This window comes from Condylura cristata, unplaced genomic scaffold (genome assembly GCF_000260355.1).
Source record: "Condylura cristata isolate star-nosed mole 26May11 unplaced genomic scaffold, ConCri1.0 scaffold00003, whole genome shotgun sequence".
In the NCBI taxonomy this organism is placed as follows: Eukaryota; Metazoa; Chordata; class Mammalia; order Eulipotyphla; family Talpidae; genus Condylura; species Condylura cristata.
In genome coordinates, this window is record NW_004567104.1 from 40,008,196 (window position 1) to 40,035,655 (window position 27,460).

The window sequence follows — 27,460 nt, forward strand, 5'->3', positions numbered from 1 at the left end:
TACCCCAGGAACTTTAGAGGGGTACTCTGGCTTCTCCCCTGGGTCAACTCTCCCAAGTGGCTGTATTTCAGTTTCATCAGAGCACGGGTGATGAATATCGTTCATATCATTGGGGGGCTTGTGGAAGTCATGGAGTATTCAGAAACAAAGGATAAAAACTTTAAGGATCTATTAAGAAAGGCAAAAATTACTGTTCATAATTACTCCAGAAAGGAGGACTTTAGGTTGAACAAACAAATGAAACTGTTAATATGGAAAACACAAAAAAGGAATTGAAGGAAGAGAAAAAAAGAGTTGTAGGAAGAAATGAAGGGGGAAGATGGGATCACAGTTCTAAACCAGAGCTCTTATTTTCAGAAGAATATTTACCATTATGTGACAGCAGGTGACTTAGTTATACTCACTAAGCATCAATTTGTTCATCTGTTAAATTGAGATTATCTCACCTATTTCCTAGGGAAGCTTGTGAGGATTAGGTGAAAAGAAATATGAAAATGCCAATCCTGGAATCTCAAATGAAAATGATCAATAAATGGTAGTTGTTATTATTGTTACTAGAGAGAAAACAAAAGGAAACAAAAAGAAGGGAGAAGAGCTTGTGTGGAAGGTATTATACTATAGAAAGAAAATAAATCTAGACCTTGACTTGGCACAAGACATTTGATTGGCTTAATCAGTAAATCCCATGAAATGAGACATTTCTGACTGGTGGATAGAGGGTGTCTGTCTGAAGCTCATTTTTGTTACTGTATTCACAAATGTGTGAGAAGGTCTTTCTCCTTGGCACACCCTTGGGCTTCCAGCCACAGGCTGAGAGCCCTACACTCAACATCCTAAGGTTTTCAACCCAGTGCTCAGAGCTTATGTGAAGGAAGGGCAAATGACTAGTCACTGACATGGCTGCTTAAGGGATAGTACCAGGCACCAGGTTGTAGTCAATGAGAGTAGCCATTAGTTTGCAAGAAACTCCTGAGTTCCTGGTTCATGCTGCTAGGATCAGCTTGTGATACTTAATACCAACTGAATGCTTGTGGAGAGGATGGAAGAAACATCATGTCACCTGGAGAGAGTGGAAGAATATCTGTATCCCCTGATGCATCTCCCCTCAAAGCTGAAAATGCCAGTCCTGGTTAATCCAGGAGTAGACACACGGAACTGGTATACCTGTATGCCTATTTCTAAAGATTGCCTGAAACTCTCCAGACACCTGAAACCTCTAGAGAAAAAAAAATATATATATTATAACACTGTCTCTCTTACATATGCACACACTCATGAAAAGTTTCAGTTGCCATCTCTAGTCTGGTTATCAGAATGCCCTTTCCCCCATGTAATGACGGATCATACTCTCCAAAGAACAGCAGCCATTGCCTGCATTTCTAACCTTTTACCAGCTTCCTTCCATGCCAAGGAGAAACTAGGAACAAGAGCACAGTAATATGATCCCCAATTAGCATAAAATAAAAACAACCAGTCATGTTTTCCATGGACTTTTCCAACCTCAAATGAAATATGAAATAGGGAGAAAGAGATAAAAACACACACATAGAACCATACTTATTTACTGTCAGTGTATCTGAGGCACCCTGAACCAAATGAGTCCATCTCTAGGAAAACCAAGCAGCCAGAGGCAGAAATCTGAAAGTTTTCCCTTTCCAAAAGGCAGCATGAGTACAGCCAGGAAGGGAGAGTGTCCTGGTGGCTTGGTATGGAAGGGGTTAAGTCCTCAGCCATCACATTCTGAAGTGATTTATGATAATGTGTAGTGTTTCCAAACTCTCCCTCACCCCAGGGAACAGTCCTCTCCCTCCCCAACTGAGTCCTCTCTCAACGTGCTGCAATGGGAAGGAGGCGGTGTTTTGCTGATCTGTTAAATTCTTAGTCAAGTTTCCTTGATTTCCAGTGGCTGCTGTCGTTTGAGTTTGGTTTGGATCAAATCTGAGATTATCCTGGCATTTCTGGGACAGAATCCAGGCGAGAGGAAGAAGAAAAAGAAGGAGAAGGAGAAGAGAAAAAATGGTGGGGAGAAATAAAGGGAGGAGAGAAACTTAGGAAAAGAAAAAAAAAAAAAAAACCCTTTCAGCATCACATTCCTGTGTTTTCCTCCAGCCTGGAAAACATATTAATCCCAGCGCTTCTACACTTCGAGACAAAGGGACTGAGTCAGACTGTGGGGGAAAGGGTGATAAGAAAGATCCTGGAACTCTAAAGAGAGAAAGCAAAGCGTGAGATTCAGAAGAAGCTGGGACTCCACAGAAAGGGACATCCCCAGTCGGCACAGGGAACTGACACTCAGACACCCAGGATCGAGCAGACAGCAGACAAATGGAGTTTCGAAGACTTAAAAGGACAGCACTTTTCACCTCATTCAACTTGTCAAGAAGGTAAAGAGACATCCGCAGAGGGAAAGAAGAAAGCAGCTGAGCCCTCCGGTCAGAACAGGGTGTGGGTCTGGGGTGCTCTAGGAGCAGGAGCTGCAGTACAGCCCCCCTGTTTCACTCAACCTCCAGGAGAGAGAAGTTTGGAAGAAAAGCATTGCATCGAGGAAACTGTCCCCGGACCTCACTCCAGATTGCTGTTTAAACCTCTGCATTCCATCTCCATGAGCCACAATGTAAGTGTGTGATCCTTTCTGTCTTTGCTGGCTTTGTCTGTTTCTTTGTTGCTGGTTTGAAGAAATGAAACGTGCATGTTGTCATAATTAATATGCTCAGTGTGCATTTGTTCTGGGGCATCAGGGAGCCTGTTGAAAGAGTGAAAGCATGCTTACTGTAACTGCCTCTGCTAAGCACAGGCAAATTACAGGGGCTTAAAAGCAACAGGACCTCATCCTATTTTCCATTCCCTGATCTCTCTCCTTTAACCACCTCCTCCCCCCTCCCCTTAGCCAAGATAGAGGAAGAGAAAATGCCCAGGTCTGTTTGCAATTAAAAGATTTTCTTTCTCCCCACCCCCTTCTGTCTTTTGGTCCTGATGTTTCTCAAAGTGGATTGCACAATGACATGGAGAATGGGACCTAGTTTTATCATGCTGCTGGCAATGTGGCTGGTGTGTGGATCGGAACCCCACCCCCAGGCCACGAATCGAGAGAGCCACCAAGGGGGGAAAGCACCTCTCTTATCCCCAGTCAACAGTAGGCCAGCTCGGTTTCTGAGGCACGCGGGGACTTCTCAGGGAATGGAGAGAACCACTCTGGAAGAACCACATCTTCAGCCTCTCAGAAGGAGCGTGCCTGTGCTGAAAGTAGCTCGGGCAGCAGCTCTGCTGTCCTCGCGGGGCAACCACAGGGCCCTGCTGAGACCTGAGCAGAGACCGGTGACAGCCCGGAGTCCACCCCGTGAGATGGTGCGAGACGAGGGCGTCTCAGTTAGGTCAAGAATGTTGCGCTTCCCCTCTGGGTCCAGCTCTCCCAACATCCTCGCCAGCTTTGCAGGGAAGAACCGAGTGTGGGTCATCTCCGCCCCGCATCCCTCAGAAGGCTACTACCGCCTCATGATGAGCCTCCTGAAGGACGACGTGTACTGCGAGCTGGCAGAGAGGCACATCCAGCAGATCGTGCTCTTCCACCAGGCGGGCGAGGAAGGAGGCAAGGTGCGGAGGATCACCAGTGAGGGCCAGGTCCTGGAGCAGCCCCTCGACCCCAGCCTCATCCCTAAGCTGATGAGCTTCTTGAAGCTGGAGAAGGGGAAGTTTGGCATGGTGCTGCTGAAGAAGACGCTGCAGGTAGAGGAGCGCTATCCTTACCCAGTCAGGCTGGAGGCCATGTACGAGGTCATCGACCAGGGCCCCATCCGCAAAATAGAGAAGATCCGGCAGAAGGGTTTTGTCCAAAAATGTAAGTCCTCTGGGTTAGAGGGCCAGGTGGTAGAGGAGTTGGACAACGGTGGAGGGACAGGAAGACCAGGCTTGAGCAGTGACAAGAGGAAAGAGGACCCGAGGAAAGCACAAGTCCCACCAACCAGAGACAGTCGGGTGAAGGTGATTAGAAAACCTGCCACCACTACGGAGGCCCCTTCCCCACCTCCTCCAACCCCAAGGGCCACGACCCTGCCTCCTGCGCCGGTCACTGCAGCGACTCGGGCCACCTCTCGAGTGGTAACTGTGGCTTCGAGACCTGCAACCACCACGGCCTTTCCGACCACCCAGCGCCTCTGGACGCCCCGGGTGAGCCCTTTCTTAGACACCCACAAGCTTCCAGCAACGGCCGAGGTGACCACTGTCAGGACACCCGTGGCCTTAGAGAATCTCTATCCTCCCCGAAAGGAGCAACACAGGGAGAGGCCGCAGGCCACCAGGAGGCCCAGCAAGGCCACTAGCTTCGAAAGCTTCACGGCTGCCCCGCCCACCACCATCTCAGAGCACGGAGGCAGGACTGGCACTGGCCGATTCCGGGACAGGGACAACCGCACAGACCGGCGGGAGCATGGCACCGGGGACCCAAATGTGGTGCCAGGGCCTCACAAATCAGCCAAGGGGAAGCCTCCCAAAAAGAAGGCACAAGACAAAATTCTTAGCAATGAGTACGAGGACAAGTATGAGCTCAGCCAGCCCACGGCCTCTCAGGGGGAGGACGAGCTGCAGGTGGGGCACATTCCCTCCCAAAAGGCAAAGGAGTCTAAAAAGCATGAAAGGCTTGAGAAACCTGAGAAGGAGAAGAAAAAAAAGGTAAAGAATGAGAAGGCAGAGAAGTTACTCAAGAGTGAAAAGCCAGTGAAGAAGGACAAGGCTGAGAAAAAGAGCAAGCAGGAGAAAGAGAAGAGCAAGAAGAAAAAGGCAGGTAAAGCAGACCAGGATGGCTACCTGAAACCCACCACAAAACACTTCAACCAGAGTCCCAAGAAGTCAGTGACTGACCTGCTGGGGTCCTTTGAAGGCAAACGAAGGCTCCTTGTAAGTATCTCCTTGACATTGTTCTGTGGCAGGAGGGCAGTGTGGGTTAAGGTGGGCTTGTTGTTTTTCTGAGATAACATTGCTAAGTGGCAGGCCATGGCTGCACCTGTACCCTCTCAGGAAGGCCAGGAGGTTTGTCAAGAAAGCTTAGCCAGACCAGCAGCTCCTTTGGGCATAGATAAGTTCTGACTCTCTATCCACAAAAACTGAGGTCCCTTAGGGAGAAAGTCAGTATTTGGCAAACCTCTTGGAGACATCAGCTGGAGAGAGCTCCTGTGGTCAGTTTCTTTCAAACCCACCAGCACATCCTCCATCTTTACTGCTCTCTGCCTAGTGATAGTTCTGGATATGGTTTCCTTTGATCAAGGGCAAAGGTTAAAAGAATGAAGGAGTTCCTAAATGGGTGTGCATCAACTCTAATCATAACACAGGAAAAGGGATTCTCTCTCTGCATGAGCTTATGAACTAAAAGCATGTGTCTGGGGAAATGGCAAGTTACTCCTTTCCTCCCTAATTAGTTTGATATCAACAATTGGAAGACTCTGAGGGTGAAAAGTAAGACAACTTGTGTGAGTAGGGAAGGGAGTTTGTCTGTGTGATGCTCACAAATAACTTGAAAAATACCGGCTGAAATTTTCTCCCCTAAAAGGCAGTCCCCTCTATCACTACCCAAAGGCAAGTAAAAGTCTTTCAAAAGGATGGAGTGTGGGGACCTGGTTTAATTATTGTGATTTCTAATACCCTGGGACTTATCTGAATGTGGAGTCAAGACTTCCATGTCTCCTGAATCTTTACATAATGCACACGTGTATGGTATATGTGGTATGTATGTGTGGGTGTGGTATATGTGGGTGTGTGTGGTGTGTGGGTGTGATGTATGTGGGTGGGTGTGGTATATGTGAGTGGGTGTGGTATGTGTGCTGTGTGGAGTATGTGGGGGGTTGTGGGTGTGAATGGTATGTGTGGGTATGTGTGGTATGTCTGATGTGGAGGGGGTGTGGGGATGGGTGTGGTGTATGTGTGGCATGTATGTAGGCAGAGGACACAAGCAGTTCTTACTCTCTACTTTTCCTGTGTTTTTGAATGTTATGAGTAGCAAGTCACAGGTCCTTCTCAGTAGCTCTCTTTTGCCATGAAATGCTACATCCAAAGAACAATAACAGAATCTAATCATACCCTAAAAAGGTTTTGGATAGGATATGTGCCATCCTAAATGGATGCTGAAGGAAGTGCATACCCTATAACCTTCTCACCAAACAATGGGTCACTCATCTCCCAGAGTCCTGGTTGTTCTAATTTGGCCAAGATTTTGATTAATGATCTGGCCAGAGCAACTCTGGCACCCTTTTGTCATTAGTGGCATCAAAACATTGGCATGTACATTTGAAATGTTATTCAGACCAGAGACGCTGGTGTCCTGAAATTCTCCTATCTGTTCCATTGATACTGGAACTGTTCCATTGACTATATATTAAAACAAAACCTAAGTTTTGGTTGACTGTAGGGATGTGTGTGTGTCTGTCTGTCAGTCTGTGTGTGTTGAGTCTTATTGTTTGTCGTCCTCATTTTTAACCACAATCTTAAAGTAACCATATGAACTTGGGTTCGCAGAGAATAGGCTGTCAGAATAGTTTAGCAGCTGTTTGGTTGTTCCAAGCACATAAATGTAAAGGACAATGTTTCAGGCGGTACTAAAGCAATCATTGATTTCACAGTAGAACTTCACCTGGTGCTTGCGTGTTAACACATCAGTGGAGTGCTCTGTTGCTTTCTTCCTGAGTACATGGGACATTGCCCAGTCTGCTAAAGCATATCACCCCTTCAGGCAACCCCTCCTCAACATCAGATGTTAAGCAGGGGTGATATATCCATAGGTGGAATGTCAAGATTCTAATTATGCACCCATCTGGCAAATACTCCATAGGCTCTAGTTTGTGAGTTAAAATAAAAAGGTTTCAAATGGCATGTCTGATACTAGCCATGCCTTTCACTTCACCCTTTCCCTCTCCACTCCCTTAGTCAGGATTTGAGAGCCCAGCTGGGTCTTTTCTGCTTTTAACTGTATCCCTGATCGTAAATTTCTAACAAATGAAACTCAGATGACAGCTTCTGCTGATGTCATGCACAGCAAAACAGAACCCAGCTGCAGCTGCTCTGTGTAGCGCTGCTCTTTAGGGCTGGTGAGAGCAGCAGGTCTTTTATTAGAAAGTACCAACAGGAGCCATTTCAGTCTTGTAGTCCCACATGGACCCAGTTGGCCAAGCCAGAAATGTGTTTTTTGAAGAACTAAAGTGGTAGAGAAGACAATATGTAATGATATGATAGGGAAGATGTAGAAAGTAGAATCTTTTTCCCCAGACACAAAGGATACCAGTGTTTCTGGAAAAGAACTTGTTGGTGCCATTTATCTTTTTTTTTTCACCCATTTTTCTTGTCAAACATGGCTGATTTTCTCAGGAAGTGCCGTGATTCAGTTAATATTCATTAATGCTTAGCACTTTGCAAAATGACAAGTACTGTTGGCAACATGTAACTCCAACTCACCTCCACCTAACCCAGTGTCTTCAAACTGAAATGAAATTTGCATTCCAAAAAATTGTGCTGTGTTTTTAGCCCAGCGTTCCAGTAACCTTGTGTCGATCTACAATTTATCATAATTCTGTTGTGCTTTCCATTTACTTACATCATTGTTTATATGTGGAAACATGATGGCTAGTTCACCAATTATTTAGAGAAGTGCTAGCAACTGTACTTGGGTAAACAGTCCAGAGACCTTCAAAGAAGCTGCAGGTGGAGCCAGGGACCTTATTCTTGGGTCAGAGTTCAGTCCTTCAAGTTCCCCTGCTTCTCAGCCCACCAACCACAAAGGTCATACCTTACAAGGTGTTTTGCCCAAATCCTGTGATTTAATTTGCATAATAATCCCAGGTGGAAGGATTTACTTACTCCTTTTACAGATGAGGAAAAGGAGGCTAAGAGAAACTTTGCAGTTTCCCAAGGTATATAGATAATAAAGGGGCAAAGTCAGAATAAGTACCCAAGACTTTGATTTCCAAGTTCCTATGCAAGCCACCCACTTATCCTGTCTTTCTGGGGGTGGGTGGTGGGTGGGAGAGAGTCAGCTTCATCTGGACATATGCAATAAAGTACGAAAACAAGAAATTATCCTGTTAAGCAATACAAATATTTTAAAATTCGTTTTCAACTTTGACTTACTCAAATATGTTGGCTACATCTCCAGGCAATATTTTGTGCTCAGTAAAGATGCAGATATGGCATTTCTGCCTTTTAATACCTACCTAGTTCTCTGAACCTCCCCCAAGTTGATTTTCCTGGCAGCCAGGGGAGAATGACAGGTTAAATCCCAGTGGACCTAATCCCTCAGACTGATTAGGGTCAATTTGGGGTTGACAATGGTGAGAAAACAGACAAACTGTTTATTCCTAAAACATTGCACTAAATGGAGTCTGACTGATAAATTATCATTTTGTGTATAATGCTGTACCTGCTTGTCTATTAACAAGAGTCCTCATGAGGCTGAAATTACATAGATTAAGTTCAGGTTTAAGCGTCCTTTGGAGATCAAATTTTTTGCCACTCAAGTGAGGTATACTTTCAACATTTTTTAGAAATCTGGATATTGGGACAACAATATATTTATTTGGCTTAATTTGGAGAAGGAGATCAAGTTCTGCTTTACTAAGGCAGACTACTTGCATGAGTGTTATTTTTCAGAATTAAAAAAAAAAAACCCTAGTATTTGAACCTAACACAGTATTTAAATAATCTGAGACTCAAAATATCTCCTCCTCACCCCAACATCTTCCTATTCTTGGTTGGTCCCTTCACTACTTACCCAAACTGACTTCTTGAGCGAGCATACTGGTTAAAACAGAAACATTAAAAAGAACCACAGCCCAATTCAAACTCATGATTCATGCCCTGATTTATCACCTCCAAACTTGAGAGAGGCCAGTGCCAGACAATAATATTTGCTGAGAAGTTCTAGGGTCTCTTTTAGGAAGAAGAGATTGAAAATAGTTAACCATTTTAAACACCGTTTGATATATTGCCAAACTAGAAAATAAATGCGATGTTGATACAGAGGGAAAAAGTCCCAGAAATGTGTACAAGTCATCAACCTTTTTTACTTTCCCTGATGCAAACTCCAGGGGCAGATTCAGGGTGAGGGGTTGTGTTTTTGCTGAATGGCTTGTGGGCTCCACCTAGATATTTATGCGGAAGGGACCAATGTGCTCCTGTACATACACATTCAGACACATTTTGATTTTGGGGTTTTGTTTGTTTGATTTTCACTACTTTATGAAGTTTGCAAAGAATTTTTTTCTATACAAGTATGAGAAAGTTGAGTTGCATAAGGGTAAATGGACTTTCTAAGGCTGCAAAGAAGCTGGGGTTGAACTAGGACTGAAATGTATGCCTTGCAGCTTTGCCTACAGTCACCCTTACTCTGTGCCACTCTGTCAAGATTCCTTTCTTTTCTTTTTTTTTTTTAAAGATTTATTTATTTATTCATACAGAACTGGGGTACAGGTCAGTGAGAGGAGGGTGAGAGGATTCACCAGGGATAGAGTCAGGAGCAGAACGGACAGATCGACGAAGTATACTGCTGAGGGGAGCAGCGGGCGGGTCATGAGAGGTCTGCCACGCCATGTGGATCTCCTCCGGGGCAGGCGGGGATTGAACTCATGCGAAAGTGGCTTAAGCTTCTTAGTGCTGTGCTTTAACCTGCTGCGCCACCAGGGAGGGCCAAGATTCCTTTCTTTTCATAATTTAGATTAATCTGGCTATGTTATGAAGTGGTTATCTGAAGGAGGAAGAGGAGGAGAGGTTAGCAAGAGTCTGAAGCCAGCTATGGAGAGCCCAAACTCGGAAATGAGTCATGCAAAATGGATATCTCCTCCTGGGGGGGTTAGGAATCTTTAGGCAAAGGTCCCCAGGTGAAAATAAACATTGGAGCTCTTTCTTTATACCAGGGTGATTTCCATTGATTGGCTGTCCACAACCAATTGCTACTGTGTTCAGAAATTCTTGGGAGAAGTTGTCAGGGAGAAAAGGGTGAGGTTCTATATGATTATATATTGTCTGAAAATCTCAATTTTGCACAAAAGGGAGAAGAGCTGAGAGAGCTTTGAGGATTCTTGAAATCCAGATCTTATAAGGGTATGTGTGTGGAATTTAAGGGACTAGAGTAAAGCATGAGCTTGATAAAATGCAGTCCATATATGAAGCTAAGTTAGTGAGGCAGTTAATTGTTAGTCATCTAGCCTCTGCGCAGCTGAGCTAGAGACGCCTCTAAATGTATGCTGAGATGGTTTTTTTTTCTTAATTCAGAAATCATAAATAGTAAACCTTCTCTTAGTTTTCACCAGTTTGTGTTGTTCCATAAGCATTAACTTTATTTATATCAACTCAGTATGTTTATGAGCAACTCAGTATGTTTTATAAAAATATAAAACATCAACTGACAATAAAAATTCCAAGGTTTGGGTCACCATCAAAGCCTGAAGAAATATCTTAAATGTAATCTAGTTAATTAAAAACAAACCAAAAATATAATCACCATATCTTTTTATAGCCACTGTAAATCTTTTTCAAGGCTAAATATGAACTAATGAATAAATCTGGGGAAATTATATTATTTTTCCTCTTGGGAGAATGTATTTCTAAACCAAGTATGTCCTACCCACCCCATTCTTCTGAACAGTCATATAAATATATAACCAAAAATAACTAAACCATGTCGACTCAATGGTCCGAGAAAAAGACCACTTCATCCCAGCAAACCTTTGCTAACGTTCCACTCAAATTCATTCTTCTGAACATTCTTCTGAACAGTCATATTAATATATAACCAAAAATATAATAACTAAATCATGTGGACTCAATGGCCTGAGGAAAAAAAACCCACTTTATCCCAGCAAACCTCTGCTAACGTTCCATTCAAAGTCTATTAAACACATTTTATTTCCCATAAGCGAGAGTATTTTGTCAAACATAGAGAATTCCTAGAAGGGAAAGCTGTAGGCAGCAGTAAACACATCTCTGACAGAGAAAAATAAATCATGGGATCAAGCTGGGACCAGATTTATTAACCATTTTAACAAAGTATTTGGCAGAAATTGGCAAGAGTGACTTCCCATCTGAAACATACTGAGCTAATAGCCTCAAACTCCAGCTATCTCTTATAAGTTTAGATGGGGTAAACAGAAAAGCAGCTGATAAATGTGAATGATTTCTAATGCAAGAAAGGGCAAAAGTAATATAAAGAGGCTGGTCTCTGAGCTCAGTGATGATCCACTGAAGGGTAAGTAGGACATGTTCTTTGCAGATATAAGCCTAGTGAGTTATTAAGAGTCAAAGAGATCACCCAAGAACTTCACATCATCAGAATAAAAATTCACATCCTCCCACCTCCAGAATAAATAGTGCCACACCCATCCACTCATGGAGTGAAACATACAGTTCTGGATTGTGCTCAGGGAAAAGCTAGTGACACTGGAGAGGGCTCAGAAAAGGACAACTAAAATAATCAAGGAACTACTAAAGGTTTACGTTAGGCTTGGTGAAAACACGGAGATATTCTTAGGAGAGTTGCAAGAGGACCCATCAGAAAGAGTGGTATCCTTATTTTATTCAAAATAATCATATGAATGTGCCTTCCCCAGGTGACTGTTGACTTGGGCATCTCTTTCTATTGCTATGTGATTCCTCTTCTTCCCAAGAAGAAGTTAGAGGTCACAGGGTGAAGGGGAAAGACACAGGCGATGTGAAAAATAGCAGGTCAGAGTTGAAGAGAAGGCTAAAATAAAAATGAAAAATTTGCCCTCTTGGAATCCAACACAAACTCTGTGCAGTGACAAGGAACATATGCAATGTGACAAGACACGTAGAAAGGCCATCATGAACGCTGTGTAGAAGGTGGGCAATACAAATTCTAAAGCTTAGTGCCCAGGGCCTGGGTACAAAATTCCCTCAACCCTGTGAGGCATGATCAGAATAATAACAGTAAACTCTCAATTCACAAAAGTCTGAGCTAACTATGGTAATGAACATCAAAACCAGGGAAGGGAAACAGCATTTATTGAATAATTATTACATGCTAACTATTCATGTAATGTTTACAACACTCTTGCAAAATAAGTGTTCCTATGCAGAGTCCTCAAATGAAATACATGAAGACTAGTGGTGTAAGTGAAGCTAATAGAAATTTCTAAGTTGTGTGGAGCCATTTTTTTAAAAACAATAATTAATTTTTACATCATTTGGTCCTTTTTGCATCTCAGTTGTAATCCCTGTGGGCTTCCCACCACCAATTCACCCATGTGCCATCAGCATAGTCCAGTGCACTTCCCTTCCCCCACTGTTTTTGATCCCATTTCCCACTCCACCCCCGTAAAATGTCTCTGATATATAGTTGTTCATTATTATTATTACTATTTTCTCACCTGGTCTGTTATACTCCTGCTATGAGTGAAACCATCCAGTATTTTTCCTTTTCTTTCTGGCTTATTTCACTAAGCATGATCTTTTCCAGCTCCATCCATGTTGCTGCAAAAGGCATGTGTTTATTTTTTTAGGTTGCTGAATAATATTCCATTGTGTATATGTATCACATCTTTTTAATCCAGTCATCTTGCATAGAGCCATTTTTTAAAAAGCCTTTCCAAGGTTCTTTTTTGACCCTAATTGTGCTAACTGTCCGACAAAACAGCTATTTAGTTTAGTTGTCATTCACTAACAACTTCCTCTTCCAAATCAAGATGAAATTTTGCTTCGATGTGAAACTATCACTATGAACTAACCTGTGCTTGCCTTCACCCAACCCCAGCTGATCACTACTCCTAAGGTTGAGAACAACATGTATGTGCAACAGCGAGATGAATATCTGGAAAGTTTCTGCAAGATGGCCACCAGGAAGATCTCCGTGATCACCATCTTTGGCCCTCTCCACAACAGCACCATGAAAATCGACCACTTCCAGCTAGGTTCTCTGAAATATTTGAATTATACTATAGTTCTCAGATCTAAGATGGGACAAACTACTGGAGAGGTTGGTGGGGGATCAAAAGAAATTTAACATGTACAGAAGTTCTTTTGCTGTAGTAACAAAGGTCAGTTTATTCATTCCTGTTGGTACTGGTTTAAGTTTTTGGGTATTTAAAATGAAAAACCTCCAAGTACTCTTGAAAGTCAGTAAGGTGGAGAAAAAAATAAGAGTAGTAAAGCCTAGAGGGCAAGAGCCTGGGGTGAGCGAGAAGCAGAGAGGTATTCAGCCCCAGCCAGGAGGACTCCAGAGTACCACCTTTAGTTCCTGCAGCCTTGCGGTTGCAAGGCCAGGTGAGAGAGGGAAATAACCAGGGTTGGCAGAAGCTAGGAAGCTAAACAAAAAGTTGAAAATATGGATAGAACAGTGCTCAAGCCATGCTGGAGAGCAGAAAAATTTGGCTAAGTATAGTTTTTGCCATTTCTCAGATTAAAGATACATGTGAGATTTGAGAAGCCTAGAGCTTGGCATTGGGCAATTGAAATCTAACTTACTGTGGTTCTTATGGGCACATGAGTATTTCTGTGAGGACTTACGCCTCCTAGTCAGAAGCTCCAAGTCTGACCCATGCAGTTCTTATAATTATCCTATCTCTAGGGCTTTATTTTTTAAATCTTTTTTCTTACATACATTGTCTACTTTTTAAATAATTTCTCATTTTAACTACAATGAAAATTCTTCCTGTTTCACCATGGCAAAGTCTGCATATTTTTCATAAAATATTTCATTTGAAAACATCTGCAATAAAACAAAAATATATTTTCCCCAAATGTTCAACTTCAGCACATATAACACATTACCTCACCAGTTTTTCTGTCTGGTGATCCTAGTAAAATTGAACGTCAGTCAGTCATAATTATGTCATAATTTGATTTGAATATGGCCTAAGGATTTAGATTGTATTTTTCTTATTGTGACAGATTCCCTTGGCATGAGATATATCCTCCTATTTTAAATTCACAGTAAAGTATCAATAGCTATAGACACAACGTTGGAGAGTGGATCTCAGGACTTACTCAGGAAGAAAGTTTCAATTATGTATTCTTTACATTTATGGGCTCACTGCCCCACGAGATAGCTCCAAAAGAAATAAATAGTTCTCGTTCCAGTGTCCCATCATAAATCCTTGAATTGTTGATTGGTTTGTGGACATTTATTCCTGTGCTATGTTTACATTTGGGAGGCAGGACAATAACAACAAGAATATCCTTAACCAAATCCACAATAACCATACAAGTAGAGGGGCACATGAATTTTGGAATCAAGCACCCTACTCAAATCCACACTAACAATGTATTTTTGGAGTGACCTCCTAAATTCAAGTTACCTCCTAAATTTCAGCTTAGAAAATCATTATATCAATTTTACAAACTATGATAAGGATTTAATAATATTAATCAATAATTTAATAACACCAATATTAATATTATTAATAATGTTAATAAGGATTTAATAATATCTGTCATATAATAAGTACATAGTGGTGGTCATTATTACCATTTGTTCACCACCACCATTTATCTGAAGATTGATGAACTGTCACCAGGGACTAGAGAACTTAAAACTGAAAAGCACTTATAATTACTTTCTGCTGATGACAAATGTTGACAATGAACTCTCACAGCTTATCTTCAGTGTCAGGCTGACTCAATTCCTGGTGACAAATTTGAAGCCCAAGAGACTAATATTACAAAGCCACAAATTTACTGGTTAACTGGGATTCCACTGTTTGCTTCCTGCATTTTCAAATAGTAGCACAAGCCAGTGAACTTAATTGTAATCCAGATGTCTAGAAAAGGAAGTAGACCTTCAGTCCCATACAGAACTGGTGCTGGCTGGTGATAAAAGCTCTTTTCCACCAGGTGTTCCCAGTGTCAAATGTGTTCCACCAACTGTTACAGAGAGTTCTTTCTCATTCCTTATTTCAGAGAAGTTTGGAAAAATCATTATATCGTCCACCTCAACCTTTATATGGTCATAACTGTTATAAACATCTGGTGCTGCCTTGGCAATTTTTAGCACTATTCCTGCTGCTTTTTAGACATCTGGATTGAATATGATTCTAGAGGGACTGAGGTTTTCTTTTTTTGTCTTATTGGAAATCAGGTAATGTGATTTGGATGTTTGCCTCTCATTGAGTGGCAGCTGAGATCTTTTATTTTGTTCCTCATCTAATTCCTGGAAGGTCTTTCTCTCCTTGTATCATGTCCCAGGTTACCTTTATGGGCAAGACTGTAGGATTTTTCAGCCAAGACTGGGAGTCAGCCGTGGGAAAACAGGAATTGGCATGTACCATGTTGAGTTCACAGTGAACCAAACTCCAGCCTTGACCAATTTTCAACTGGAAATCTATCAGACGACTTTATTTTTTTTAAAAAATAAATCAAACACTCTACTTTTCCAGCGATTTGCTGGACTTTAAAAGCAGAGCCTAACATTCAATTATAGTATGGGCTTACTCACCAGCTGCTACACCTAGATAAATGTATTTGAAACATCTGTGAAGGTCCGACAATACGAGGACACTTACCTTAAGGTTCCAACATTAGCATAGCCAGTGTTGTCTGTGTTTCAGCTAATTCCAGCATAGAGTAAGTCCATCTGGTTTAGCCAGCCTGAATATATGTAAGGGTTTAGAATGAGTGGACACTTAAAGGCATTCTTAATTACTAGCTGCATTTAATAGCAACCTATAATAGAGATATTTGTGTATATGTAAAGAAGATGAATTATTGCCAAATAGGAATAAATAGCTGATTAAATGTACTTTATTTCAGAATGGAAAGAGAAGTTGGGAGATACGAGAAAGCATGCTTCTTTTTGAGGAAAATACAGAGATAAAAAATACTTTGACACTGGTATTTGATCCAGATTCTAAGGGCTAGAACAGATAAGACATTTGGAGCAAAGGAAGTTTTTTGATAACTTTTTTCTAAAGAAAGAGGACTTTGAGGATAGTAGATTTTAAAAAGTAGGTAGATTAGTTGATGGCAGTGAAATGTGACAACAGGAAAAAAAAGTGTTGCTTCTTCATTTACATGAGCAAGGAACTCAGGTGAATTTTTAAAGTAGCTTTTGTGAGAACGATGGAAAAAGTTTCAGCCTAAACAAGTCTGACTTGGATCCTGTGGAAGATAACTGCTTTTTATGAATATCTCCCTACTAGGATCTATAAGAGTGTAAAAATATTGCTTTCCTTTGGGAGGGGACCTTGTCTCCAATTCTCCTTGTATCAGTGGTGACAAAGGCAGTTAGTTGCCTTCTATAGCTCCTGCACACTGTACAAGGCTAGGGATTGATCAAATTTCCAGTCTCCAGCTGTGGTGTCCCTCTCTGTTTACTCAGCCTCATTATCAGTCACTCTGTTGACAGTCAAGAGGGTAGAGAGAGCAGAGAGCCTTCTCCTCCCTTCTTCTGCCCTGGCTGTTTCCAGCATCAAGAGTATTGGTGTCAGGGTCAGCCCCTGACAATCAAGGGAGAAAAGGCACCTGATAAATCATATATATATATATATATATATCTCCAAGAAGATGTTATAAATATCAGAGAATTTTGAAATTGAGTGGATTTTTTTTTAAGAGGGACTTTGAAAACTGAGTAGATTTTTGACAGGTGAATACTGTCTTGATTTTTTAAAAATAAATGATATTTATTTTTATTCCAAAGTCATAGCCATAGAAAAAATATGCATAGATAATTATGTCTTACTTATTCCTGATCCCGTTATCCTATCACTCCCTGCTTCTATGGGTATTTTTATGATTCCTTGTTTATTCAGTTAGTGTCTCTCTGTGCAAATAATTATAAATATATCTTTTTCTTTCATTTATATATATATTTTTCTGCACTTCTACTTCTTCCCTAAAATATGTTTCCTGGAGATCTTTCCTTATGAATACTTAGAGATTTCCTCATTCTTTATTAAGCCACTGTAAGAATCTACCATGGTTTACTCCATTCTCCTTGTTGATGGGCACTTGGATTATTTTTCATATTTTATTACTATAAACAATTTCATCACTAGTGGCCTGTGTCACTCTGTATGTGGTTCTAGTTCCCTGGTGGGTGAGAATGATGACTCATCGCCGGGGGGAGTCGGCAAGCCTTCTTCAGGGGTGACTCAGCAGTTTTCACTCTGGCTTTGCTTCTTCTGATTTGCTGTCAGCAGGGTGGGCAGAGATGGGGCTCTGTCATCTTTATATGGGTTCATTTATTTTTATATTTATGTATTCACATTGAAAAGTTTTTGTTCAAACAAAATGTTTATGAAATAAAGTGCAGCTAATGAAAACTGTTCTAAGTATTTCAGGATGGAGGCCCAGAGCCTCTATTGACTTAGGTCCCACTGATTTCTCTCCCAAGACACCCAGACATACTCATATTTTATTTTCCTTAAGATAATGAGAAACCCATGCGAGTGGTGGACAATGAGGATTTGGTAGACCAGCACCTCATCAGCGAGCTGAGGAAACAGTACGGGATGACCTACAATGATTTCTTCATGGTGCTGACCGATGTAGACTTGAGAGTCAAGGTATGGGCTCCCATTTGAGATCATCCAGCACCATGCCTTATGATAGTGACTGCATTTTTTGGCACTGAATCTTAGACACATGAATAAATGCAAGTTATTTTATAAATGGAAAGGACTTGAAATAGAGAAAATATTCCATTTTGCCTTATAAAATTTGCATCAGACTAAATTCTTTTCGAACATCAGTGACATGTGCTTATCAGACCCTTGTTAAATAGCTATGATGTACCAGGTTAAAAGGAAAATGTTTGGTCTTTGTCTTCAGGAAACCCCAATTTAACCGAGGCTTATTTTACAAGGGTCTGGAATATTGCCTCCTGATCTAACATAGACAAGACAGTAGGGTTTTACAACAACTTTCTCCTTTTACTTATGTACAAAAGTTCTAAGCCATGAAAACTATGCCATGTAATCACAAGAATAACAACAAAAATAACTAACTTTACTGAGTGCTTTTAGTTTACCAGGTACTCAATTCAAGTCTTTACAACCTCTACCTCAAACCTCTAAGATGAAAAACAAATATTATCTTTGTTTCACAAAGGAACAATCAGGGTTATTAAATAATATTCCTACATTCAACCAGTAAGAGATGGACTTGACATGCACAGAGGCTAGGTCCAGAGCCCACTGGCCTAACCACTATGGTATGATGATCGTATACCAAGCTTATGAAAAAAAAAAAAAAAAAAAAAAACCAGAGGGCTTTCTGAAAAGCTGATTCAACTCACAATATTTTTCTAGATCTGGAGCAAGATCTTCATTACTTTAATCCACATCTGTGTTGCCTCACCTCTACTATGGAAGTTTGGAAGATCATTCCAAGGTCTTTGCCAGCTTTCACATTCTATGGTTTACTGAATTCCCAATGAGGTCACAGCTCCAAGCTGTGTTCCAAGCTGCTCTCTGGCTTACATTGGTTCTGCTTAGCCAGCCTCAAATCCATCTCAGATTATTGTAAATCCAGACAGTTACAATCTAGGATACTGATTTTCATTATCCTTAAGTTGATCCCAAATTTTTCTGAGGATACATAAGCAAACATGACCTGATTTCAAGTGATGTTCACCCCATAAGGTAGTCTTTGAGTGGTTTATGCGGCTTCCTAATGACCACAGAATATGCTTCCTTCTGGTGGAAAATTACCCTTATTGCTCAGCTCCTCATCTTAGTCCATCCCTGTTTGTCCATCCCAGTGTTTCCTACTTTTTCACCAGCTGTATAGTGAGCAGGAAACAGCTTGGTGCCAAAGGCAAGGTAATGAACCTGATACATCTGGTGAGGAAGGCAGTGAAAAAGAAATCCTTGTAAAATGTAAGGGGGTGGGGGGTGTTTCATGGATAGTGAGCCTCAAAGCATAGAATAGGTACTATTGAAGAAGAAAGTTTATACATCAACTAATTTTCTCAGTTCTCATATCCCCTGAATTCTTCCAAGTTATCTGTCCTCTAAACAGCGGGAAGAAACACTTACACATTCTATCCATTCTATTTTGTCTTAAACAGCAGTACTATGAGGTGCCTATAGCAATGAAGTCTGTGTTCGACTTGATCGACACTTTCCAGTCCCGAATCAAAGACCTGGAAAAGCAGAAGAAAGAAGGCATTGTCTGCAAGGAAGACAAGAAGCAGTCACTGGAGAACTTCCTATCCAGGTACCCCACTTTTGGAGCACCCCGAGAGGCATTTGGGAATGTGCTCTGAGCAATGTGCTCTGGGAAGTGAAAGCTTCCCAGTAATACAACAGCAGCTGTGTGCCTGTGACCTTTCTGCTGAGAGCTGTCTGTCCCTCAGCTCTTTGGCCACTGGGTTCAGTCTTGTCTTGTTGGAAGTGGCTCTGGCCACAGGCTGTCAGGGCCAGCTCCAAGCTTGAATGGTGATTGAGCTTTGGAGAAGTCCTTTTTATATTTTCCTCTTTTTTTTTCTTTTTTTTTGAGTATAGATGATAGAATTTTGAGCTGTGAAGATTAATTCATTCTGGCAGTGAGTTGGAGGGCTTTATGCACAGGATGTTATTTACATATTTATTTATTAAGCCCCATCTAGTTCCAAAAAGGATTTGAATGCTTTCTTCCAACTGTAGAAAATGTTAAAAAGGTCCCTCTAGGGCTGCAAAAGGAGAAATCCTCTTGACTCAACTCCCTGATTCCTGGGGAAAAATGGTTTTTGAAAACCATTGTAGGGAAACTCCAGTATGTACACAGAGAAAAATATAAATAATATTATCATCTTTCCCCTACTCCACTCCTCCCCCATATTCGGTCAAAATTCTACTGAACCACTGAGGCCCAGAAATGGGATAATTGGATCATATAGAATTTCTATTTTTAATTTTTTGAGGAATTTCTATCTGTTTTCCATAATGACTACAACAGTGTCTTCTAGAAAGACCATTCTCATAGGTGTGAGGTAGTAGCTCATTGTTGTTTTGATTTGTGTTCCTCTAACAGTAAGCGGTGATAAACATCTTTTCTTGTGCCTATTAGCCATCTGAGTGTCCTCTTCAGAGAAGTGTCTTTTAGAACCTCTGTCCATTTTTAATCAGATTTTTGTTTTTAATTGCTGAGCTTTGTGAGTTCTTTGTATAGTTTGGGTATTAACTCCTTGTCAAACATAAGATGTGCAAATATCTTCTACCCCTTAGTAGGATGTCTTTCAATACTAAAGAAAATGAAGGCCCAAACCTAGAACAAGTAAATAATCAATAAATTCTGGCGCTCAGTGGTATTAAGACCAGTTACTAAGCTTCAAGTTAGAGAACTTTGTCATAAAGGCAGAGGTAAGAGAAGGAAATTTAATAGACACCTTGAAATTAAAACCCAGGTAAATAAAATTGACATAAAAAAAAAAAGGCCCTCCCTGGTGGCGCAGCGGGTTAAAGCACAGCACTGAGAATCTAAAGCCATTTCCGCATGAGTTCGATTCCCGCCTGCCCCTGAGGTGACCACATGGCATGGCAGACCTCTCCTGACCCGCCCGCTGCTCCCCTCAGCTCGATCTGCCTGTTCTTCTCCCCACTCTGTCTCTGGTGAAGCCTCTCACCGCCCCTGAGCCTCTGGCCTGTACCCCAGTTCTGTATGCACAAATAAATAAATCTTAAAAAAAAAAAAAAGTAACAGTTCTGGGCTCTCCCTGATGGCATAACAGGTTAAAGCACTACATTATGAAGCTCTACATAGCCTAAAATGACAGAAAAACAGCTTGCTCCCCACTCTGTCTTTGGTGAATCCTCTCACCCACCACACCTCTTGCCTGTACCCCAGTTCTGTAATCATAAATAGATAAATCTTAAAAAAAGAAAAATTAAGAAAAAGTAACAGCTCTATAAATAAACCAATAACCAAATGGGAATTTTCCTTCAAATTTTCTGAGTTGTTGGTGGGTCTGTGTGGCCTGGTTTCAGCTGGCCAGACTCTACAGGCTGTCTAGTTTTTAGCAACACTAATCTAGTTCAGGCTATAATTACCTTTCTTTGTGACAGAAGCCCCAGAGGGTGGGCAGATGCAGACTAATTTGGGAATATTGGTTAAGAGCAGTAAACACAAGCATAGCTTGTAGAATTTTTATTTGCCAAGAACCTAAAATGACAGAAAAACAGCTTGTCCAAAATAAGGCTCTGCATCTCATTTATATTGCTTGTTACAGTGTGTGGAAGTTATTTCCTTCAGTGTCTGCCCTGGGGGTTAGTGTTTTAATGTAGATGTCTATCGGGAGGAAGCATCATTAACTTAGGAAGAAGCAACCCTCTCTTGGTTGTGTCTGACTGGGAGTCTCAGAGCCCAGCCCTCTCCAGTCAGGACTGCTTTCAATGGGGCACACAGGTAAACAAGTTAAAATACCCCTCTCCCAAAATAACTCTCTTCAGGACACCCTACAGCTCTGTGTGAGGCCAGGAAGCCTGACCTGGTGTGGAGGCCAACTAGGGGCTGGTCTGGCATGACTCCTAACGAAGCAGAGAAGGCACAGGAGAGGGTATTTGTGACCCTCATAGCAGTTACTGCTCCCTTTCCCAGGAAACTCAGACAGTCTAAGGGCTCCTCTCCCTTCCTCTGTGCCAAATACACTCATCTCTCTATCCTCAGTGGAGATTTTAGTTGTTCTTTCCTTTTGAAGAAAAACAAGCTGAGGAAGTTAATGTAATGTCACAGCAAGCCGTTCTTGGCCAGCCTTGCTACAGGCATCCATTCAGAGGTTGTATTTCATCAGACTATCATTTTCTCTCATTCACCCAAACCACTATTCCCCTAAGAGGCCATTTTCTTTGGGGTTGAAAACTCTCATGTTCACTCTGAGGCTGGAAGGGCACAGGGAAAGAAGCCGTGAATAAAATCAACTGGCTTCAGCTGACTGAGTGCACTAATACCCTGTAGTCTCCTGCCCTGAGGGCAGAAACAAAACCTCTTCTCCAGTGAAGGTGGAATTTGAGACAACTGTGCTCAACTGTCCCTTGGATGTAACGCCCCTTTTCATGAATCCTCTTAAGGATATGACAGCCCAGTAAAGTATCTGCATCTCTGTGGGCAACTGGCTAGGGAAACCACTGTACCAGGAGCTGGAGAAATCTGTATTTTGGTGCCAACTCTTAGCTCCCCCTTCACTTCCCTATGTCTCATCTTGTCATCTGTAAAATGGGAAGAATAAGCCATTCATTCACTGAACTCTAATGAGGGAACACAGACCTTGTAGGTGAAGGAGAGCTATAAAAATCACACACAAATTAAGGACTAAGTAGATTAACATAGAGCATTGTGATCAGTAGTGTCCAAAGTCTTTAATAGGCCCAAGTTGTACATGAAGATGTCAGCGGCAAAGACACAGCCTATAGTCAAGACATCACATGGAAACTTTCTACTGACGGGCTTTAGAGTTTATTTCTTCTAACACCCCTTTGAGCTATATGTTATTCTTGACTCTAGAGATAGGAAAGAGCTGAGATTTCAATGACCATAGTGACATGCACAAGGACACCCAAAAAGTAGGAGTACCAAAACATGAGCTCAACTTTTCGAGCTAAAAGACAAATACTCAGTCTGCAACCTTATTGTGTTGGAACTAGAATGCAGATTCAAATTCACTACTTGTTCTAAAATCCTGTGACTCTAGGTTTAGACCCTTCGATAGCATAGGAGCATTCTGTGTGTTCTAATTAATGACAATTTTAGAACCTCCGTTGGCCTCTGCAAGAAACCACTGGCTGCTGGGGAAGGCACACAGGGATTCTGCAACTTTTTTCCTGCTCTATTTCTTATCCATAGTATCATTTCTTAACACCTTCCAAACTCCAGGGCAGTCTCCAGGAACTTGAGTTTTCTTCAGTCCTCTCTGATTACCCCATTTCTGTTGCTACAATACAGTATATCATTTTGGCCAGGCTTCATCTCTTCCCAAGGGCATCATCTCTCCCCTGTGTGACCCCCATTGTGTGTGACAGCCAGACTCAGGCCTCAGGCCTCCTGCAGTTGCCACAGAGGTTGACTGAAATAACTATAGAAAGGGGGCAAGTAATATGGAAGAACAGTTTAATGGCTTTCAGGACCAACGAGCTATTTCTCAGGGTCAGTTTTTTTTTTTTAAAGATTTATTTATTCATATAGAACTGGGGTACAGGCCAGAGATATGGAGGGTGAGAGGATTCACCAGGGCCTGAGTGGGGAGCTGAACAGGCAGATCGATGAAGTACATTGCTGAGGGGAGCAGTGGATGAGTCAGGAGCGGTCTGCCCCACTATGTGGTCACCTCGGGAGCAGGCGGGGATCGAACTCATGAGGAAGTGGCTTAATCTTCTTAATGCTTAAGTGCTTTAACCCGCTGTGCCACCAGGGAGGGCCTTTTTTTTTTTTTTTTTTTTTAATTCTGGACATAGGATAAAACTGGCAGGCAATACACCCTGCTTCCTCACACTAACCTCTATTGTTTGTTTGAAGCAGTAATGGTGGCCTTTGCTTCTCTGCCAGGTTCCGATGGAGACGGCGGTTGCTGGTGATCTCTGCTCCTAATGATGAAGACTGGGCCTATTCACAGCAGCTCTCTGCCCTCAGTGGCCAGGCATGCAATTTTGGTGAGTGGGGCGCCTCATCATCACTGCTTTCCCATACTACCCTCTCATCCTGGTCAGTTCTAAAATGGAACATAGTAGCTTATATCATCCAAGAATTCCTCAGTTCAGACAGTAGATTTCCAGACACTTACTCAGTTTTACTGAGTATAAAGTCACTTTCAGACTGTGGCCTTAGTCAGAGGGGCTTTATTTATTTATTTTTTTTCCTCTCCGTATTCTCCCCTCTCAAGTTCTTTGTCCAAATATTTGCAAATATCTGCTGTTTGGCTTTCAGCGGTCTATATAGTATGTGTCTCTTCTGTTTTACTTTGTTTCAAGATCATAAATCTTAGGGATCATCATTCTCTTAGTACTAAACTGTCGCTAGATACATATACATAAATTGTTGTTTGTAAAACAGGGGTTCCGGGTCTTAATGTATTCATGAAGCACATTGTACTATATTGTCACTTAAAGAAGTACTTGATTTATAACTGGACACCAAGAAGATGGCAAGAACTGTGAAGCAGACATTTATTTTTTAAGACAAGCATATCAAAGAGAAACAGTTATGGTTATTTTGTAGGTAAATGTTGTGATGTGTCCTTCCTTTCCCAAACATTACTATCCTACCGGTCTGAGAGAGCTAAATCATTTCGAATATCAACATATATTAAGATAAATGTAAAGTATACTGAATTTATTGCTAAAGTCAGTGGGGACCCAAGAAGACAATGGAAATTTCAAAAGTGGAAATCACAACTGAAATCTCAGTTAAGATAAACCTCAACAATGGAAGAATTTTTGGGCAAGTCAAAGAAGAGAGAAAATAACTAGTGACCACAGTCTTAAAAATTTATAATAAGAACCTATATGCATCAGATTTATTTTGATACATCTATTGGAAGAAAAATCATTTGTTGTTTTCATATTTCCAAAACTGTTTTGAGTTATTAAGTGGGAGAATAGGTAAGTTTTGCAAAACATCAACAGAACCTGGGACATGGCTCTGACCCAGATTCTGTAAATTATATATACATTTCAGTTTTGAGATGTGAAATAATAAAATGAAGCAGAAAACATGTTTATAATATTAAGAATAATTAGAATAGTTGTGAAATTATGCTTAGATCCCTTTTATCAAACTTAATAACTTAAGACTTTATATTCAATATATATAAGATTTGATTGTGCCAACGTTTTAAAGCCCATTTGAAATTGATAGCCACTGGTCGTACTAGGTAACACAGTTCTTAGAACAGTTAATGACCCTTCACAATAAAAATGTACATATTTTTGTTAAATTTTAAAAGTTAACTTGTTAACTTTTAAAGAGCTCTTTGCAGCATCTGTTAAATGGTGTTTCATTTCTAATATCTGCCCATGGACGCTAAGTCATGTTAGTATAGGCAAACATAAACAGAACACACAGAAAATGAGAGTCACATTTCCCAGTAATAGTTAAATTTCTAATCTTCCCTATTCTGTACATGAGTCAATGTCATGTACAAAGGAATGTTTCACTTCTCTGAGAGAGGAGTAAAGGCCACCACATGTGTGAGGAAGGGAACAGCATTTTGGTTGGATTTCCACTCTCTTATAAAGGCCTTCCCAGAGAGTTTTCCATTTTCTTCTCCTTGGGTCCTTGACATTCTTAGTTCGTTCTGACTTAGGATCCTACTAGTCTCGGATTTTGAAACTGTGAAGTCTTGATCTGATGACTGCAGATTCCCTTGACCTCCAGTGTTCATTTCCCTTCATCTTCAAAAGGATTCCAACAAGCTTCAGATGCATGACCTTTTCTTGTTCCTGAAACTTTAGCTGGGGGCTAGAAGCAAGCTGAACTTGCTTAAATGTCCTGATTGGTCCTCAAAATAAGTGGTAGGAACCACTTGTTTGCCTTTTAAACAAACATTTGTGCAAGGAAGCCAAGACTTGCTTTACACTTGCAGTGAGAGAAAGTGGGTTTTCCAGGTAAGCTCTTGTGACTTCAGGACCGCTGACATTTTTCAGAACACAAAACATCTTAGACTATCTCAGATATTTTAATGTTTCTGTTTGTCACCTAACCACAAAGTGAAAACTATGGTTTAAGTGAAAATTCTATTTTAATCAGCAAACAAAACAGTTCACCCTGTTGTTAACCCTAAAATCTAAAATTGCTCTTTTCCAAAGTTTTAAAGGTATTCATTTTTATGGAAAAATTTTAAATGATTCATTTTGTTTATGGTAAATTAGGTTATATCCTTTTTAAACTTAGAGATTTTTAATTGTCCGGCATCTAGTCTTTGGAAGTAAAAGGTAGCTTGCTAACTCTATGGCTTTCTTTTTTTTTTTTTCTTCAGGTCTGCGCCACATAACCATTCTGAAGCTTCTAGGTGTTGGAGAGGAAGTTGGGGGAGTTTTAGAACTCTTCCCCATTAATGGTATGGTGCTGTAACTTTCAAATAGTGTTAAGTTACGTTCAAGCATATCAAGCTATATGCAAGAAGTGGTGTGACTATAATAGAGAACTTTCGCTGAATCCTCTCCTGTGTATGTGTGTGAATGAAACACAAACAATACTAACTTTAACATAAACTGATTCATACGTGACAGTAAAATATCTATTTCCTTAACTAAGATGACGTTTTTTTGTCTGTATAAATTTAGTTCTAGGGTTTACAAAGCATTTTCATTTATGTTACTTCATTTAATTCTCACAGTAATTTTATGAGGCACAGAGGTTAGGCCACAGGTTGTATCTGATTCTCTTTAACATGTGAAGACATATCCAAAAAGATTCAGAGAAACTGAAAGAAAATGACTCATGACTAGAAGTTTCGGGAAGCAAATCCATTCTAAGTTCAAACACTTTACATGAGACTGTGTATAACCCCTGCCATGGTACTGGACAGAGCAGACGCCCAGTGTTGTCTCCTCTCCTCTCCCCCTTTCTTCTTTTTGCCAATCATAAGAGCTTAAATACATTAATCCAGACCTTACTTAATTGGCACTTTCTACATTTGACAATGAAATGTACTTTTTGTTATAGACACAATAGCATCAAAAGGAAACTATTATTGCAAAGAAGTAACTAAGCTAACTGGAAATAAGCTTAGAAATATAAACATTAATATCTTTGTTCATGGTAAATTTTAATGAATCTTTCCAGGATTAGATTAAGATGCTATGTTACATTTTGTAATATTCCTATAAAAGAGACATCACCCGCCCCAACATTTGACACTAATAATGTTGTAAAAGTTCAGGGACATTTAACTTCTAGTAGAAAAAAAGCATTACAAACTTCTTAAATTGAATTTTGAGCTAAAGAGGACAGGTTCATGGGTCCTCCCTGCTTTATTGTAGGGATTTTTATCTTGCATGGAGGTTTGCTTAAGCTCTACCTTGAATTCACCAACAACTTTTCTGTTTTTCTTCCTCTTCCAGGGAGCTCTGTTGTTGATAGAGAAGACATACCAGCTCATTTGGTGAAAGACATTCGTAACTATTTTCAAGTGAGCCCAGAATACTTCTCCATGCTTCTAGTTGGGAAGGATGGAAATGTCAAATCCTGGTATCCTTCCCCCATGTGGTCCATGGTGATCGTTTATGACTTAATTGACTCAATGCAACTCAGGAGACAGGAAATGGCCATTCAGCAGTCACTGGGAATGCGCTGCCCGGAAGATGAATATGCAGGCTATGGTTACCATAGTTACCACCAAGGATACCAGGATGGTTACCAGGATGACTACCGTCATCATGAGAGCTACCACCATGGATACCCTTATTGAATACAAGTATGTAAACTTAGCCCCATTTTCCCCTGCAGTTGTTAAAGCCACACAAGGCCAGCTACATAAAGGAATTCCTCCACATTGCCTACATTCCCTGCCATTTTCTTTCAGAGTTCTTCAACAATTCAATAAATAGCAAATTTTTGCCTA

General features: G+C 40.9%; 1 protein-coding gene across 1 annotated transcript; it reads left to right on the forward strand.

The window, feature by feature from the left end:
- Positions 1-1,821: 1,821 nt before the first annotated feature.
- Positions 1,822-27,460, forward strand: CCDC80 (coiled-coil domain containing 80). Its single transcript, XM_004675217.2, has 8 exons — positions 1,822-2,614; positions 2,987-4,890; positions 12,743-12,899; positions 17,356-17,492; positions 18,998-19,146; positions 23,446-23,549; positions 25,874-25,954; positions 26,961-27,460. The coding sequence occupies exons 2-8, from the start codon at positions 2,998-3,000 to the stop codon at positions 27,305-27,307; spliced, it is 2,868 nt and encodes a 955-aa protein (XP_004675274.1). The 5' UTR covers positions 1,822-2,614; positions 2,987-2,997; the 3' UTR covers positions 27,308-27,460.